Genomic DNA, 13,195 nt, shown 5'->3' with positions numbered 1-13,195 from the left:
GGGGTTGGCGGGGGTTGGCGGGGTGGAACATCCGCATCTCTGGGGGTTCGAGTCCGGTTCGCAGTCCTTCAGTACAACACGAACCTCGAACACCGTAGCACGTGCAGAGTCCACGTATCGTTTTTCTACCCACATAACATATGAACATATATACGTATACATATAATATATATATATGCGTGTGTAATTCGGTTTCGGGCCAACGCGGTGTTCTTATGGTGTGAATTACAAACGATTCGTCGGAAGCTGTATTATTTGTTGTAAAAAAAAATCCCCCCGCCCCCTCCGACCCCTTTCGGCTTTTTTTTCCTTTTTCTCGATTCTCTCTCGATCAATTATTCATCGTTTCAGTGATTTTATTTACCGTTTTCTTTCTCACGTTTTATCGCGACGTGATCGTCGGTGCTTCGAACGATTGAACTTTTTGTCGTATAATATTATACATCTTTATACGTGTAGATATATTATCGCTATAAAATTATATACAAAATCCCAGTATTTCCCTAGCGCGGGTTAATTGTTATACACGATATACATATATATATATACGTATACACAATGTGTTTATACGCGTAAGGATACAGGCATAGGTGTATATATATATATACAATATACATATACCACAGTCAGGTATAATTCTCAGTATATCAAACGCATCGCTGATTTTCTGCACCCCTTTCAAACGCAGACGCTGGCTTGTGCAGTTTTTATACACACTCTCTATTTTCCACTTTCTTTCTCTCTCTCTTCATATTTCACACACACACAGTTTTTTTCTCCGGCTGTATCTCTCTCTCTCTCTCTCTCTCTCTCTCTCTCTCTCTCTCTCTCTCTATCTCTCTCTATCTATCTATCTATCCATCTATCTATCTTTTTCTCTCCTTCTCTCTGCCCATCACTTTCTGACTGCGATTACACCGATCCGCCTGAAAATCCGATTTCAAACCCTGTGCAAACGATTTACTCACTATCTCGAAGCTACGTGTTTTCTCACCTCGTTCATCATTGATCCATCAAGTTCCTCGTTCTCTCCGGGAGAGCCGCGGCAAGTGTTGGGATTAAGTCTGACAGACGTGGATCATCCGAGCCGCAGCTCGTCCTCCTGCTCGTCCTCCAACTCGGCCTATTACTCGTCTTCGTCCTCTTATTCTACGTATTACGAGGAGGAAGAAAGTCTCGAGAGTTTCCTGGTGTTGATGAGCGTCTCCTTCGAAGTGGTATCGCAAACCGTTGATATGTTGCAGGTCGTCTAACCGCGCCACAACTAAATATAAAAACTTATACCTGTGTATTATTGTTATTATTATTGTTGTTGTTGTTGTTGTAGTTTTTTTTTTTTTTTTTTTTCATCATTACTCACGAACGAGAAAATTGTTTTCGTTTCCTTAATTGTTTTTTTTTTTTTCGTGGCTTACCTCACGCTTTCTCGTTCTCCTGCAGCCGGCGAGCTACGGCAAGAAGAGTAACACGTGGTACGCGACGCCCGGCGGGGGCGGGGGTGGAGGGGCGGCGACGGCTGGAAGAGGCGGAGGAACCGGATGGAGCCGACCTCCGGCGGTCGGAAGCCTCAGCCGCAAGGCGTCCATCAGCGACGAGGCACCCCCGCCAGGGGGTGGAAAACCCTCCTCGGGCCGAGTCATAAGGATCGTCAATAACCTCGATCACACCGTCCAGGTAGGTGCTTGAAACTAGCCGGCGCCGGCGTCTTCTCGACCTTTGTATCCCGTGTTGTCGAGTAAGCGACTCGGTGGGTCGGGTTGCCTATCACCGAGGAGAAGAAATATCGGTAATACATACCTACCCAGTTATCGGTAGGCAGCGCGTTTAAAGTCATAGCGAGTGAGTCGGAAGTACCCGTTTTGCCAAGTTGTGTGAATTTGGACAAGCAGTTGCTTCGTTCATTGTAAAATATACTGAAACGATCGGTAAAAGCGCGTTTCGGAGTTGCGTTAAAGTGATTTCGAATCGGCAGATCTGCTTTACCGATATTTCTTACCCTAACTGATAGGCAACTCGACATACTGAAGTGCTTACTTGTAAACACCGGGCGTATCCGAATAATAGAAACGCACCGATTCTAACCTTTTTTGCACCGTTTGAATCGAAACGCTTTAAAAGTAAGAGAAAAATCGAATTTTTTTCCAACTGATCAGCACTTGCAAATTCGAGTAACACAGACAGGCTGTGATGCATTGCGATCAAGAATTTGAGAAAATAGTTTTTGGGGATATTATAATATCACCTTACGTTCGTCTTAATTCGAGCTATTTTTCAACTAGCTATTCTTTTCTTTATAATTCGTTCATCCCTTGAAACTCTGTGTATGTATATATATATATGTAACTATTCCATCAAAATATCGCAGTGTCGAGTACTGCTGAATTTGAGGACCTCGCAACCCTTCGAAGAGGTCCTAGAGGATTTGGGTCAGGTACTCAAAATGAACGGGGCCAAACGGATGTTCACCGTCACGGGTTTGGAGGTGAGTTGTTTTTCTTTCTCTCTCTCTCTCTCTCTCTCTGTACCGACATAATTATTCGTGCAAAACGGCTTAAGAGGAGTGAGGGTGGTAAGGAGGGAGAAATTATTTCCCTTTCACGCAATTTCTCGATCCCCCCCCCCCCCCCCCCCTGATCTAATTTCTTTACCCTAGCACGGCGCCGCGTGCAGATTGCGGTTAAGGTTATACTACAAGTTTTAAAAACACGCCACCCAATTTCTTCGCACGGTTAATTCCACAACGATATTATAATATCCTAAGATACCTATCATATCGCAGGGCTGATTTTCTTTTCTTTGTTTCTTTTACAGTTTTTTTTTCTCTTTCTTTCTTTTTATCGCTTAGTTACAAGGCTGATCGTGATGCTAGTTGGGCATAATTTCTGCGGCTGTGTAATTGCTTTTTTTTTATTTTTTTTTTTTATCAGTCCATCTTTTTACACACCGAGTGATTTTCAGGTGTAATATACCTAACGTATAGGTATAACGAATCGATATTAACTACTTTCATGGATAGAATGTCTCGTGTGACGCTGATGGGTTATTGTTTATTCGTGCTAATAAAAAACAAACCCGATTGCCTCCACTCCCTCCTCATTCCTACTCTGTATAAACTGACTATAAACAATGTGCCTTATTGCACAAATATACGTGAATTCGGATTAACTACTCGAAATAATGTAGGTATAGTAATAAAAAAAACACTGTGTTAAATTCTCATTATTATCTACAATAAAATGACGTATATCCATTCAATTTTATAATTCAGAAAAATTTTACGTTATACGTATAACGTCATACAACGCAGATGTGAAACGAAACTTGTTAAAAAATTCAAAAATTCGTCATCTTTCAATATAAAATATCGAAATTTTATAAAAAATGATACGTACATCGGAAGGCAAAAAAAAAAAATAAATAAATAAACTGGAGTCAAATGAAATAAGAATCAATCGTGATGATTTTTACTTCAATTTTCAACACCTTTTCGTCTCGATGTTTAATATTTTTTTTCAAAACATTTTCACCGCAGGTGCGAAGCTTCTCTCAGTTGCGAAACGAATTCGCCGACGTCGACACGTTTTACCTCGGCGGTGGGACGGGTGTTCAGTCAGTCGCAATCGCAGCTTCTCCAGCTCGAAGATCGAGGTCTCGGGGCCCTCCTACGGTCGTCGAAGACTTGAGCCGTCAGCGACGGGCCCGAAGCAAAAGCAGGCCGCGGGCCCTTTACGCGCCGGAAGCGGAAGTCGTCCGAGTGAACGGTGAGAAACCGAAAAGCGAAGACGGTGAAAGGATAAAAGGTTTCGAACAGAGTGACCAACAAAATAAAACTAACAGAAAACGGAGAAATTTACACTTTTTTCTCAAAAATTGGAAAAGGAAAAGAAATTTTTTTTCCAACTATCGTATTGCATTGGAATGAATTTTTTACGGTCGATTGCGTCGAGGAAATACGTTTGTTTGTTTTTGCTTTTTTTCTTTCGGTTCTAGTGTTCGACAAAAAAAATTGTTTAATTTTCATCAAATAACGAGTAACGTTTCTTGTTTCGGGCAGATTACAGCGTGGTCGAAGTGCTCAGGGAAGAGCCTACGAGGGTTACAATCAGGGGGTTGCGCCGGTCGTTTTATCCCCCGTCGCTTCTTCCGCCCGTCGACAACTCGCCGCCGGAAAAAAAGCTCCAGCTCGAATGGGTATACGGTTACAGAGGCACCGATACGCGGAAAAATCTCTGGGTATTACCGAGTGGCGAACTTCTCTACTACGTTGCCGCCGTCGCCGTTCTTTACGACAGGGAGGAAAACGCTCAGAGGCATTACGTCGGGCACACGGAAGACATCACTTGCATGGAGGTGCGTATCGATGAGGGGCGAAGAAGATTAATCGAACAATGTCAATTTGGTGCCAGAGAAATCACCCGATTCGAGAAAAGCATAGCTTGTTTTATTTCACACGAGGAAACCGCGTTCAGAGTTTATTTAACCACGATAAGTCATCGTTTTTATCGATAAAAATCAAAAGAAATATGTTTCATTTATTTGTTTGGATGTTTGAAGCTAAACCGAAATAAAATTTGAGTATATACCTGTATCAGGGTGTTCCAAAAGGAAAAAGTCCGAAAGTTCGATACACGTTTGGTGAAAAAAAATTAATTTTTGGTTTGGCACACCGTCATATACATATGCATATATATATATATACTCTTTTTGTATCGAATCGATTGTTGCAATCGAGGGTTAATCATTCGTTGTTCAGATTCATCCTAGTCGTGAGCTTGTGGCGTCGGGTCAGAAGGCTGGGAGACACAGGAAAGCTCAACCCCACGTCAGAATTTGGTCAACGGATACTCTTCTCACCCTCTACATTTTCGGGATGTCAGAATTTCAGCTGGGAGTTGCCGCTCTTGCCTTTTCGCAGCTGGTGAGACAAGCCAAAAAATGACAATCCGACAAGTTTTCCAAATTTTCACCATCCCGAATCACATATCTATTGCAGAATTTGTTTTAACGCAATAAAAAACAAAAAAAAAAAAACGAAAAAGAAAATAAACCAAAGTTTCTTATTTCGATCGTTATTCAATCAGAGGCAAAAAATTCCTTCTTCAGAGTTTTAAAAATTGCTAACCTTGCGTACAAAAATGTGGTTTGGAAAAACGAATTTCCGAGTTTCTATCGGTTCAAAAATTGCAAGCAAGCAAAGTTTACGAATAATTCCCGTTTTTTTTTTTTTTTTTTTTTTTTTTTTTGTTGCACTTATTGCACAAGAATATTTCCCCAACCAAATCGATCGCAATATTCAATTCCAGAACGGTGGAAGCTACGTGTTGGCCGTCGACTCGGGGAGAGAGGCTATCCTGTCGGTTTGGCAATGGCAGTGGGGTCACTTGCTGGGAAAAGTTGCAGTCAGTATCGTTGTTTCAAAATTTTTCAACAAATTTCCCAGAAATTTCGCTGCACCGAAAGTTTATGGCATATAACGAATCGGCAAGGATTTAATGTCGTTACGATCATTGCAGACTCTTCAGGAGGATCTCACCGGAGCCGCGTTTCATCCTCTCGACGATAATCTACTGATAACACACGGCCGAGGTCATTTGACATTCTGGAATCGTCGTAAGGACGGATTTTTCGAAAGAACGGACATCATAAAACCGGTAATCGTTAATTTACCATTGATGTATACCAACTTATTGTAAATTGAATCCTTATCTTTGAAAAACGCTTGTTATAGAATTGCCGATTTTTTTTTTCGAAATCGTTTTGCTTATACAATTAAAAAAAAATAAAAATATATTGTCGTGATTTCCCGAAATAACAGATTCGATTAAATTTTGTAAAAATTGAAGTAACAATCTTATAGCCTTGATTTCTTTTTTATCAATTGTTCCGAAATCAACCATTGAAAAAACAAAATTCCTCCGAGTCGCCTCAAAAAAAAAAAAATGTGCACAAGAACGCATTTCAAAGAACTGCACGTTCGGAGATAATTATCGGCCTCCCGCATTTGAAGAAAAAAAATTCCCTAGAAATGATAATATGAATAATTATCCATTTCATTTGCTTGTTATTTTGTTTTTTTCTTTTTTTTTTAATTTCGATCCAGCCTTCACGGACGCACGTGACGAGCATCCAGTTTGAACAGGACGGCGACGTCGTGACGGCAGACAGCGACGGTTTCATAACGATCTATTCGGTCGACGCCGACGGTGCATATTTCGTAAGAATGGAGTTCGAGGCCCACAACAAGGGTATCAGCTCCCTGGTTATGCTCTCCGAAGGTACCCTTTTATCCGGGGGTGAAAAGGACCGAAAAATCGCGGCTTGGGACTCGCTCCAAAACTACAAGCGCATAACCGACACGAAGGTGAAACGAAAGATAATCGAATCTTTGAACAGATATTCAACGCGATCTCGATTTTCAACCCCTAAATTGTAAAATTCAAGATCGCAGCTTGACTCGAAGTGAACATCGCAAAAAGCTCCAACAAAATTAGATTTTTTATATCTGTAATATTGTACGGAAAAATCCCAAGTTCTAGTCCCGACAAAAAATTACCCAACTTTAAAATCATCCCCCTAATTTTTTAGTTGCCCGAGGCTGCGGGCGGCGTGCGAAGTATTTATCCCCAACGTCCGGGGCGGAATGACGGAAATATATACGTCGGGACCACTAGGAACAACATTCTCGAAGGATCGTTGCAACGCAGGTTCAATCAGGTGGTTTTCGGTCACGGTAGGCAACTTTGGGGACTCGCCGTTCACCCCGATGACGAGGTTTTCGCAACCGCCGGACACGACAAGAACATCGCTTTGTGGCGACGACACAAACTCCTCTGGACGACGCAGGTGCGATCTTCTTCTTATTTTTTGTCCTCCTTCTGGAAGCGCTTCTAATAAAAGAGCGATTTTTTTTACAATTTTCCACAAAATCATATTTCATCCAAAAAGTTATACCAGCTCTCCACAAGGAAAAGAATTTTCTTCAATAGACCGTTTGATTGTCAAAATTTGGCGCAAAAATTAGTACAACCCGTTATCGGATTTCAAAAAAGAATACAAAAAAATTCTCCATATTTCGGCTTGAGGGCACACTTCTGTACAAAAAAAAAAAACAGAAATGCTGGAACTTTCCGGTTAACCCGCATTCAGACGACCTGTGCTTTTTTTTTCAAGAACACAAATTTCGAGATTCCTCTGAAACCGTTTTTCTCCGAAAGTCTCTCTTAAAGTTATCCGATTTACTTGTCAAAATAAAAGGCAATTCTTATTACAATATATATATATCATTGTTATACGTTTCAAGCATTTCCGCGTAATTTTATATTCTGAAGGAAAATACCGCCGGTTATTTACAGACTATTTTTAAGACCTGAGTTCCTTCAAGCGACAATGCATAATAATAATAATAATAATAATAATAATAATAATAATAATAAGTTTAGAAATTGGTGAATTTTTATAGAGAATTGTAAAAGAAATTTGCCATATACTTCCATGATCTGCAGAGTAATTCAGAAAAACCTTGGAATAAATTGTATGAGAAGGGTAACCGCACCGCAGACATTGTTTAAAAAAAAAAAAAGAAAAGAAAATCAACTGATCCACGAATTTACGAGGGTATATTTCAGGTCGGTTTCGAGTGCATCAGCATCGCTTTTCACCCGTTCGGTGTTGCTTTGGCGGCGGGTTCGTCGGAGGGTCATCTTCTCGTTTTGGCCGCAGACACGGGAGCGGCTGTGGCGACGTTGCGAGTATGCGGATCGCCGCTTTCCTGCATCGGCTACAACCCGAGTAAGACGATTTGCGACCCTTGAACTCTACCGAGTTCTACCGAAAAGCTGGAGGGGGTGAAAATACCCCCCTCCCCCCCTTCCCCCCCCTCCTAATCCACCGTTGGCCAATAGTTATGGATGTTATTTATTGTTGATGTTGTTGTTATTATTACTACAGCCGGTGAAATTATCGCCTTGGGATCCCAGAACGGCAGCGTATATCTCTTCAGGGTTTCGAGGGACGGTTTTTCGTATAAAAAAAGCAACAAGATCAGGGGAGCTCAGCCCCTCGTTCAACTCGACTGGAGCTCGGACAGCAGATTTCTTCAGACTGTCACGCAGGATTACGATCTCGTGTTTTGTGAGTGACTTGTGGTATAAGAAAAACTCAGATGGAAAAAAAAGCTCCGATATACACCACACTAGAGTGTTTCGGAAGAAAATAATTTACGATTTTCCACCGTGACACACCCTCATAAGTTTGTTTAGGTTATAAAAGAAAGATTCTGTGAAGAGATGAGCGGTTAACTTTGTGTGGAAGTTAGCGCTCGTTTGATCTTTCACATTTTTTTTTGAAGAAACACGTTGTAGCACTTGAATTATTATTTCTTTCCTGATATTTATGTTCAACCCAAAGATCACGATGCATAACACAGGAATATATCAACCGGGCATATTATTCTTCTAAATTAAAATTCCATATTAAATTGTAACTATTTTATGATATTGAATTAATAATGAAAAAACGGAGACTTAATATCACAAGTCTGGGTCTTTTTTGTGGCATAAATTAATACTATGATTGAAGTAAGTGACAGAAAAAAAATTTTATCCACTATAATGAATAAATTTAAAATAATGTGTAATAGTGCAGGAATATCAACTAAGCGCAATGATCGAGCTCTTAACAGGAATTTCTCTTTCAACCTAAACAAATTTTTTAGGGGGTACCATGTTGAAAAAACGTAAATTATTTTTTTTCGAAACACCCTAATACAAACACATAAACGCACACGTATCATTGATAGTAATTTCAGAACGTTAGTTAAAATGATTTGAAATTCGTAAGGATTTTATTGTTCTTTCATCACATACAATGAAGTTTCATTGGAGATGCCTCACCTACCTGATATCTAGATTTATAAACTGCATCGAATCAAAATGACTGTTGATTTGATTGTTGTTTTCTTTTTCTTCTTCTGTTTTATTTCAACGTAATCGCCCCAGGGGACGTGAAGGCCTTGTCGTCGGAAAAGAGTCCACTGGTAATGAAGGATGTCAAATGGTACACTTACAACTGCATGGTCGGCTACATGGTTTCTGGCAAGTATATAACGTACAATAACGATAACCAAATTTTATTTTCTACTCACCTCGTTCCATAGAACTGCGCGATTAATCAGTTAAGTAAAAAAAAAAAAATAAAACCATCGATGCGGAAATGTAAAATTCATAAGGGTATAACCAGAGTAGAGGAATGAAAAAGTGAGTAAATTTTGGGAATTTATCTCTCAACAACAATTTGTCGATTAGATTGGATTTTGTTTCATTCAAAAGTACGTAGATCGGGCTATATTCAGAATTTTTGTTTCGCAATTAAATTTTGGGAAAAATTGTTATTAACAATAACGTCGACCATTTAGCTCGAGGTCATTTTTTGGTTTGCTCGTGATATCTCAAAAATGTTAAGAACCGGTTTGATAAACTTGAAATTTGGCAACAGTATTCTTGAATAGACAACTTTTTTTATCATGATCCGGATTTTTTTTTCTCCTTCGCTTCGCAAAGCGACGATCATTCAAAGTTGAAATTCAATTTATCGTGAGAAAGATTAGAATAACTATTGAAGTGCTGAAATACGCTTCACTTGGCTAAGACATAAACCTTTTTTTTTTTTTTAGAAGAGTGGGGAGGATATCCCTGCTCTAATTGACTTAGACTATATCCTAATCTAATTAAGGCGGGTAATTAAGCTGTATTCTTACCGGTCATCGGATCATTTCGTTGGCCAAACTTGCCGATAATTTGCCCTACCTTACCGACAATTTGCTCTGCCTTGCCGACAATTTGCCCTACTTTACCATACTTTCGATCCTTATCGAGAAAAATAAAGCCAAGCAAAGTAACGGTGACGGAATCTATATTCAGAACTCTCGTAGCTATTCCACACTCGTAACGAGTTGTCCTTCGACGGATTCGTAGGTATGTGGAACAATCGTTACTACCCTTTGAACACCGTCTTGTCGACCTCGAGTCGTTCGGCAGCCCACGACATGCTCGTTTCCGGGGACGCCGAGGGTTATCTGAGGCTTTTCCGGTATCCTTGCACCAGTTCGAAGGCCGAGTACATCGAGGAAAAGGTTTACAGCTCGCAGGTTGCCTGCGCCCGTTTTCTCTACAACGATCAAAACGTTGTGACAGTCGGCGGTACAGACGCTGCTCTAATGCTGTGGGAACTGGTCGACGAATAGTTATTTTTTCAAATTTCCATCGTACCTATAGTATGAATTACCGTTATCGTCGTTACTACTGTAAAAGAATTCAAGCAGGGTAGATTCATCAAATATTTCAAAAATCAAATTGGACGAACAATTATATGTTTTTATATTTATTATCTCGGTAAATTTTTCAGAAAAAATGGACATCTGAGTTTAGATATTTTTTTATCGAAAATTACGAACTTTGTTAACTTTGTCTCGTTGCTTTGTTTTTTTTTTTTTTCCAAGGGGGTGGTGGAGGTAGAGAAACTAATGAAAGCTGCCTTTGAGATTTGATGAATAAATAATAAATATACACACATGTAATAATATATAGACCAAGTATTTGAAGAACGAATCAGTCTTAGACTAGCAACAGGTAGGTACCTACATACATAACAATAGTAATGGTAATGATACGTAATTCTAGTTGTAATTGACTATTGATAAAAAAAAAGTTTGCTAGTTGATTACAGGGGTGCAGGCGCTCCGTCGTAGTTTGTTATTCTATCTTAATTCCTATAATCGTACAACCGATTTCGATGACGGTTGTAAGTATTTTCAATAAATACATACATTATTGTATGTATATATTTAAATCTTTGAGACGTAATTATATAATACATGATAATATAATTGAACTAATTTCAATCGGACTCGTATAATAACATATAATGCATACTAACATAGTAAAATATTATGTATTATAATTCTTCTCGATTATATTATACGTATAACCAATATTATATAACGTATACATAATCCCCTTTAATAACAAATGTAGAAAGTATACGACACATCGTTAAATATTGAAAAAAAAAAGATAATGAAAATGTTGCCGGACAACGTGGAAAAATTTTTTTTTCTGTCGTCCTCTTTTCTCTCTTTATAATGAAAAGAGGAACAGAGTCATATAATAACGCAATATTTAATAATTCATTCAATGAACATCAGGAATTATTCAAGATGATGACGATAATGATGATGATGATGATGATAATGCAATAATTTTTTAAATCTTAGTATTATAACACATGTACACGTATACGTATTATACATAGAATATGATTAATTTTTCAAACAGTTCTTTCACGGTTCTCAAAAATTCACGTATTCTAGTCACGTGTGTACGCAATACACATGCACATACGGTATAATTCTTAGATAATTGTTAGCCCAAGGTGATCACTGCCAAAAATTCACTTTCAAGCGTATAACATATGCATATACATATTTACAGTGTATGTCGTGTATGTAAATCTTGTTGCTTCGTGATCAAAATCCACCTATTATACATTTCAAGGCTATGATGCGACTGCGATTTTAATGGACTTCATTATAATTTCGTCATAAATTGATTTGATTTTATAGCCGAATTTGCATATCGTACAACAGTCAGTAAAAAACAAAAAACATTCCCGTAACAACGAAAGGTAAAGAAAACGACGACGGCCAGCATTGAGAATCTTTAACAACGTTCAACAACAATGATTCACGGAATATTATTAATACACATACTTATACCTATATGCATTTTTTTTTTTTTTTTGACATCAACGTACTATCGAATGGAGAAGAAAGAAAACTTTGCCGGTGAAAAGGATGTACGATAAAATTATTAATATATGCTGCACCGCAGAGACCTGCTGTGTCATAGATTTAATTCTGAAACACCCACCATATGATTCGTAGATCTAAAATTAGACACGTTATACATATACGGAGTATAAACGAGCGGTATGAAATTACGCGCGGTATAATATAATTTATAACATACGAAAAACCAGCTAAGCTGCACTTGGCATGCTATTTGTATAACCACGTATAATAATTATAGCCGAAATTGTCTTGTATCTTCGCAATAAATGACATTTCAGTTTCTAGAACTTTTTTTTTTTATATCATACTATCCTTTTTTATTTTTCATACAACTATCGTAGTTCGGTGGAATATCGGTGAGAATAATTAAAAAATACAAATGAATTAAAACGAGCCTAGGAAATAATTTAAAATGAATAGTTTATTATTTCATCATTTTATACAATCAATGCGTAATTATAGATTGCTGCAGGTCGTAGGATTTTCTTAATTTTCTATATTCAATATACACCTATTATTTTTACTTTTGAAACGAGAAAAAATAATAATAATAATAATAATAATAATAACAATAGGCAAAACTCTCATAATAATATCGTATTTAGGTACTGTTACAGTGTCAACGTTATAATCTAATTGTGCATCACGATTATAAATACGCTATCCCAATTCATAATTGTTTTCGTTTGACATTAAATTTCATTTACAAATGTAAATATAATTAATACACGAATAATTATTCTTCCTTTGCGTTATTTTATTTATTTATTTATTTTTTTCAACGATCAATTATTATCGCTGGGATAGCGTAGCTACGTATTATTATACATATACTTATAAAATTTACATTTATTTATCATGTCCTGTTTAATTAACGGCTGCATGTATTTAACACGCGGTGAGAATATCTGATTACATGTATCATTTATTCGCCTTCAATGAAAAGATCAAAAGAATTTAGAAATTAGCATTTCACACTCTTATCGTTCAAGACGAATTCATGCTCTGCAATCGGTAAAATTGACATTCCTCACCTTTGATTTTTACTTTTTGACTCCTTCTTTGATTTGTAAATTTTTTTTCTATTTTTTCTAAAATTGATGCGCAACAAATGACTGACGTTCAATAATAATAATACTACTTTTTTTCCACTAATTACTCGCGTCAAATTTATTGAATTGAAAAGAGCTCTTCGCATGGTGTTCAATTTTTAATTTAAAAATAAATAACAACTATGAAATAATATTTAATAACGAGGCCTCAAAGTTCAACTAAATTACAATTTAATTCTAAAGCGTATATATGCCTATATTTATACGTTCGTTATTAAATTTCCTTCTTTTTCATCTT

At 37.7% G+C, this 13,195-nt stretch overlaps 1 protein-coding gene across 1 annotated transcript; it reads left to right on the top strand.

Moving 5' to 3' along the window:
* The first annotated feature begins 879 nt into the window (after window positions 1-879).
* On the top strand, window positions 880-12,099 carry LOC124302625 (echinoderm microtubule-associated protein-like CG42247). The gene is made up of 14 exons (XM_046758954.1): window positions 880-1,217; window positions 1,441-1,674; window positions 2,366-2,482; window positions 3,533-3,761; window positions 4,055-4,350; window positions 4,754-4,918; window positions 5,304-5,399; window positions 5,514-5,651; window positions 6,101-6,361; window positions 6,586-6,843; window positions 7,626-7,788; window positions 7,948-8,130; window positions 8,997-9,092; window positions 9,972-12,099. Exons 1-14 carry the CDS (start codon window positions 1,197-1,199, stop codon window positions 10,238-10,240), a joined length of 2,526 nt encoding a protein of 841 aa, XP_046614910.1. The 5' UTR covers window positions 880-1,196; the 3' UTR covers window positions 10,241-12,099.
* The last annotated feature ends 1,096 nt before the right edge of the window (window positions 12,100-13,195 follow it).

Source organism: Neodiprion virginianus, chromosome 4 (genome assembly GCF_021901495.1).
Source record: "Neodiprion virginianus isolate iyNeoVirg1 chromosome 4, iyNeoVirg1.1, whole genome shotgun sequence".
Lineage (NCBI taxonomy): Eukaryota > Metazoa > Arthropoda > Insecta > Hymenoptera > Diprionidae > Neodiprion > Neodiprion virginianus.
The sequence above is the reverse complement of the archived record's forward strand: the minus strand, read 5'-3'. Positions and strand labels throughout refer to the sequence as shown.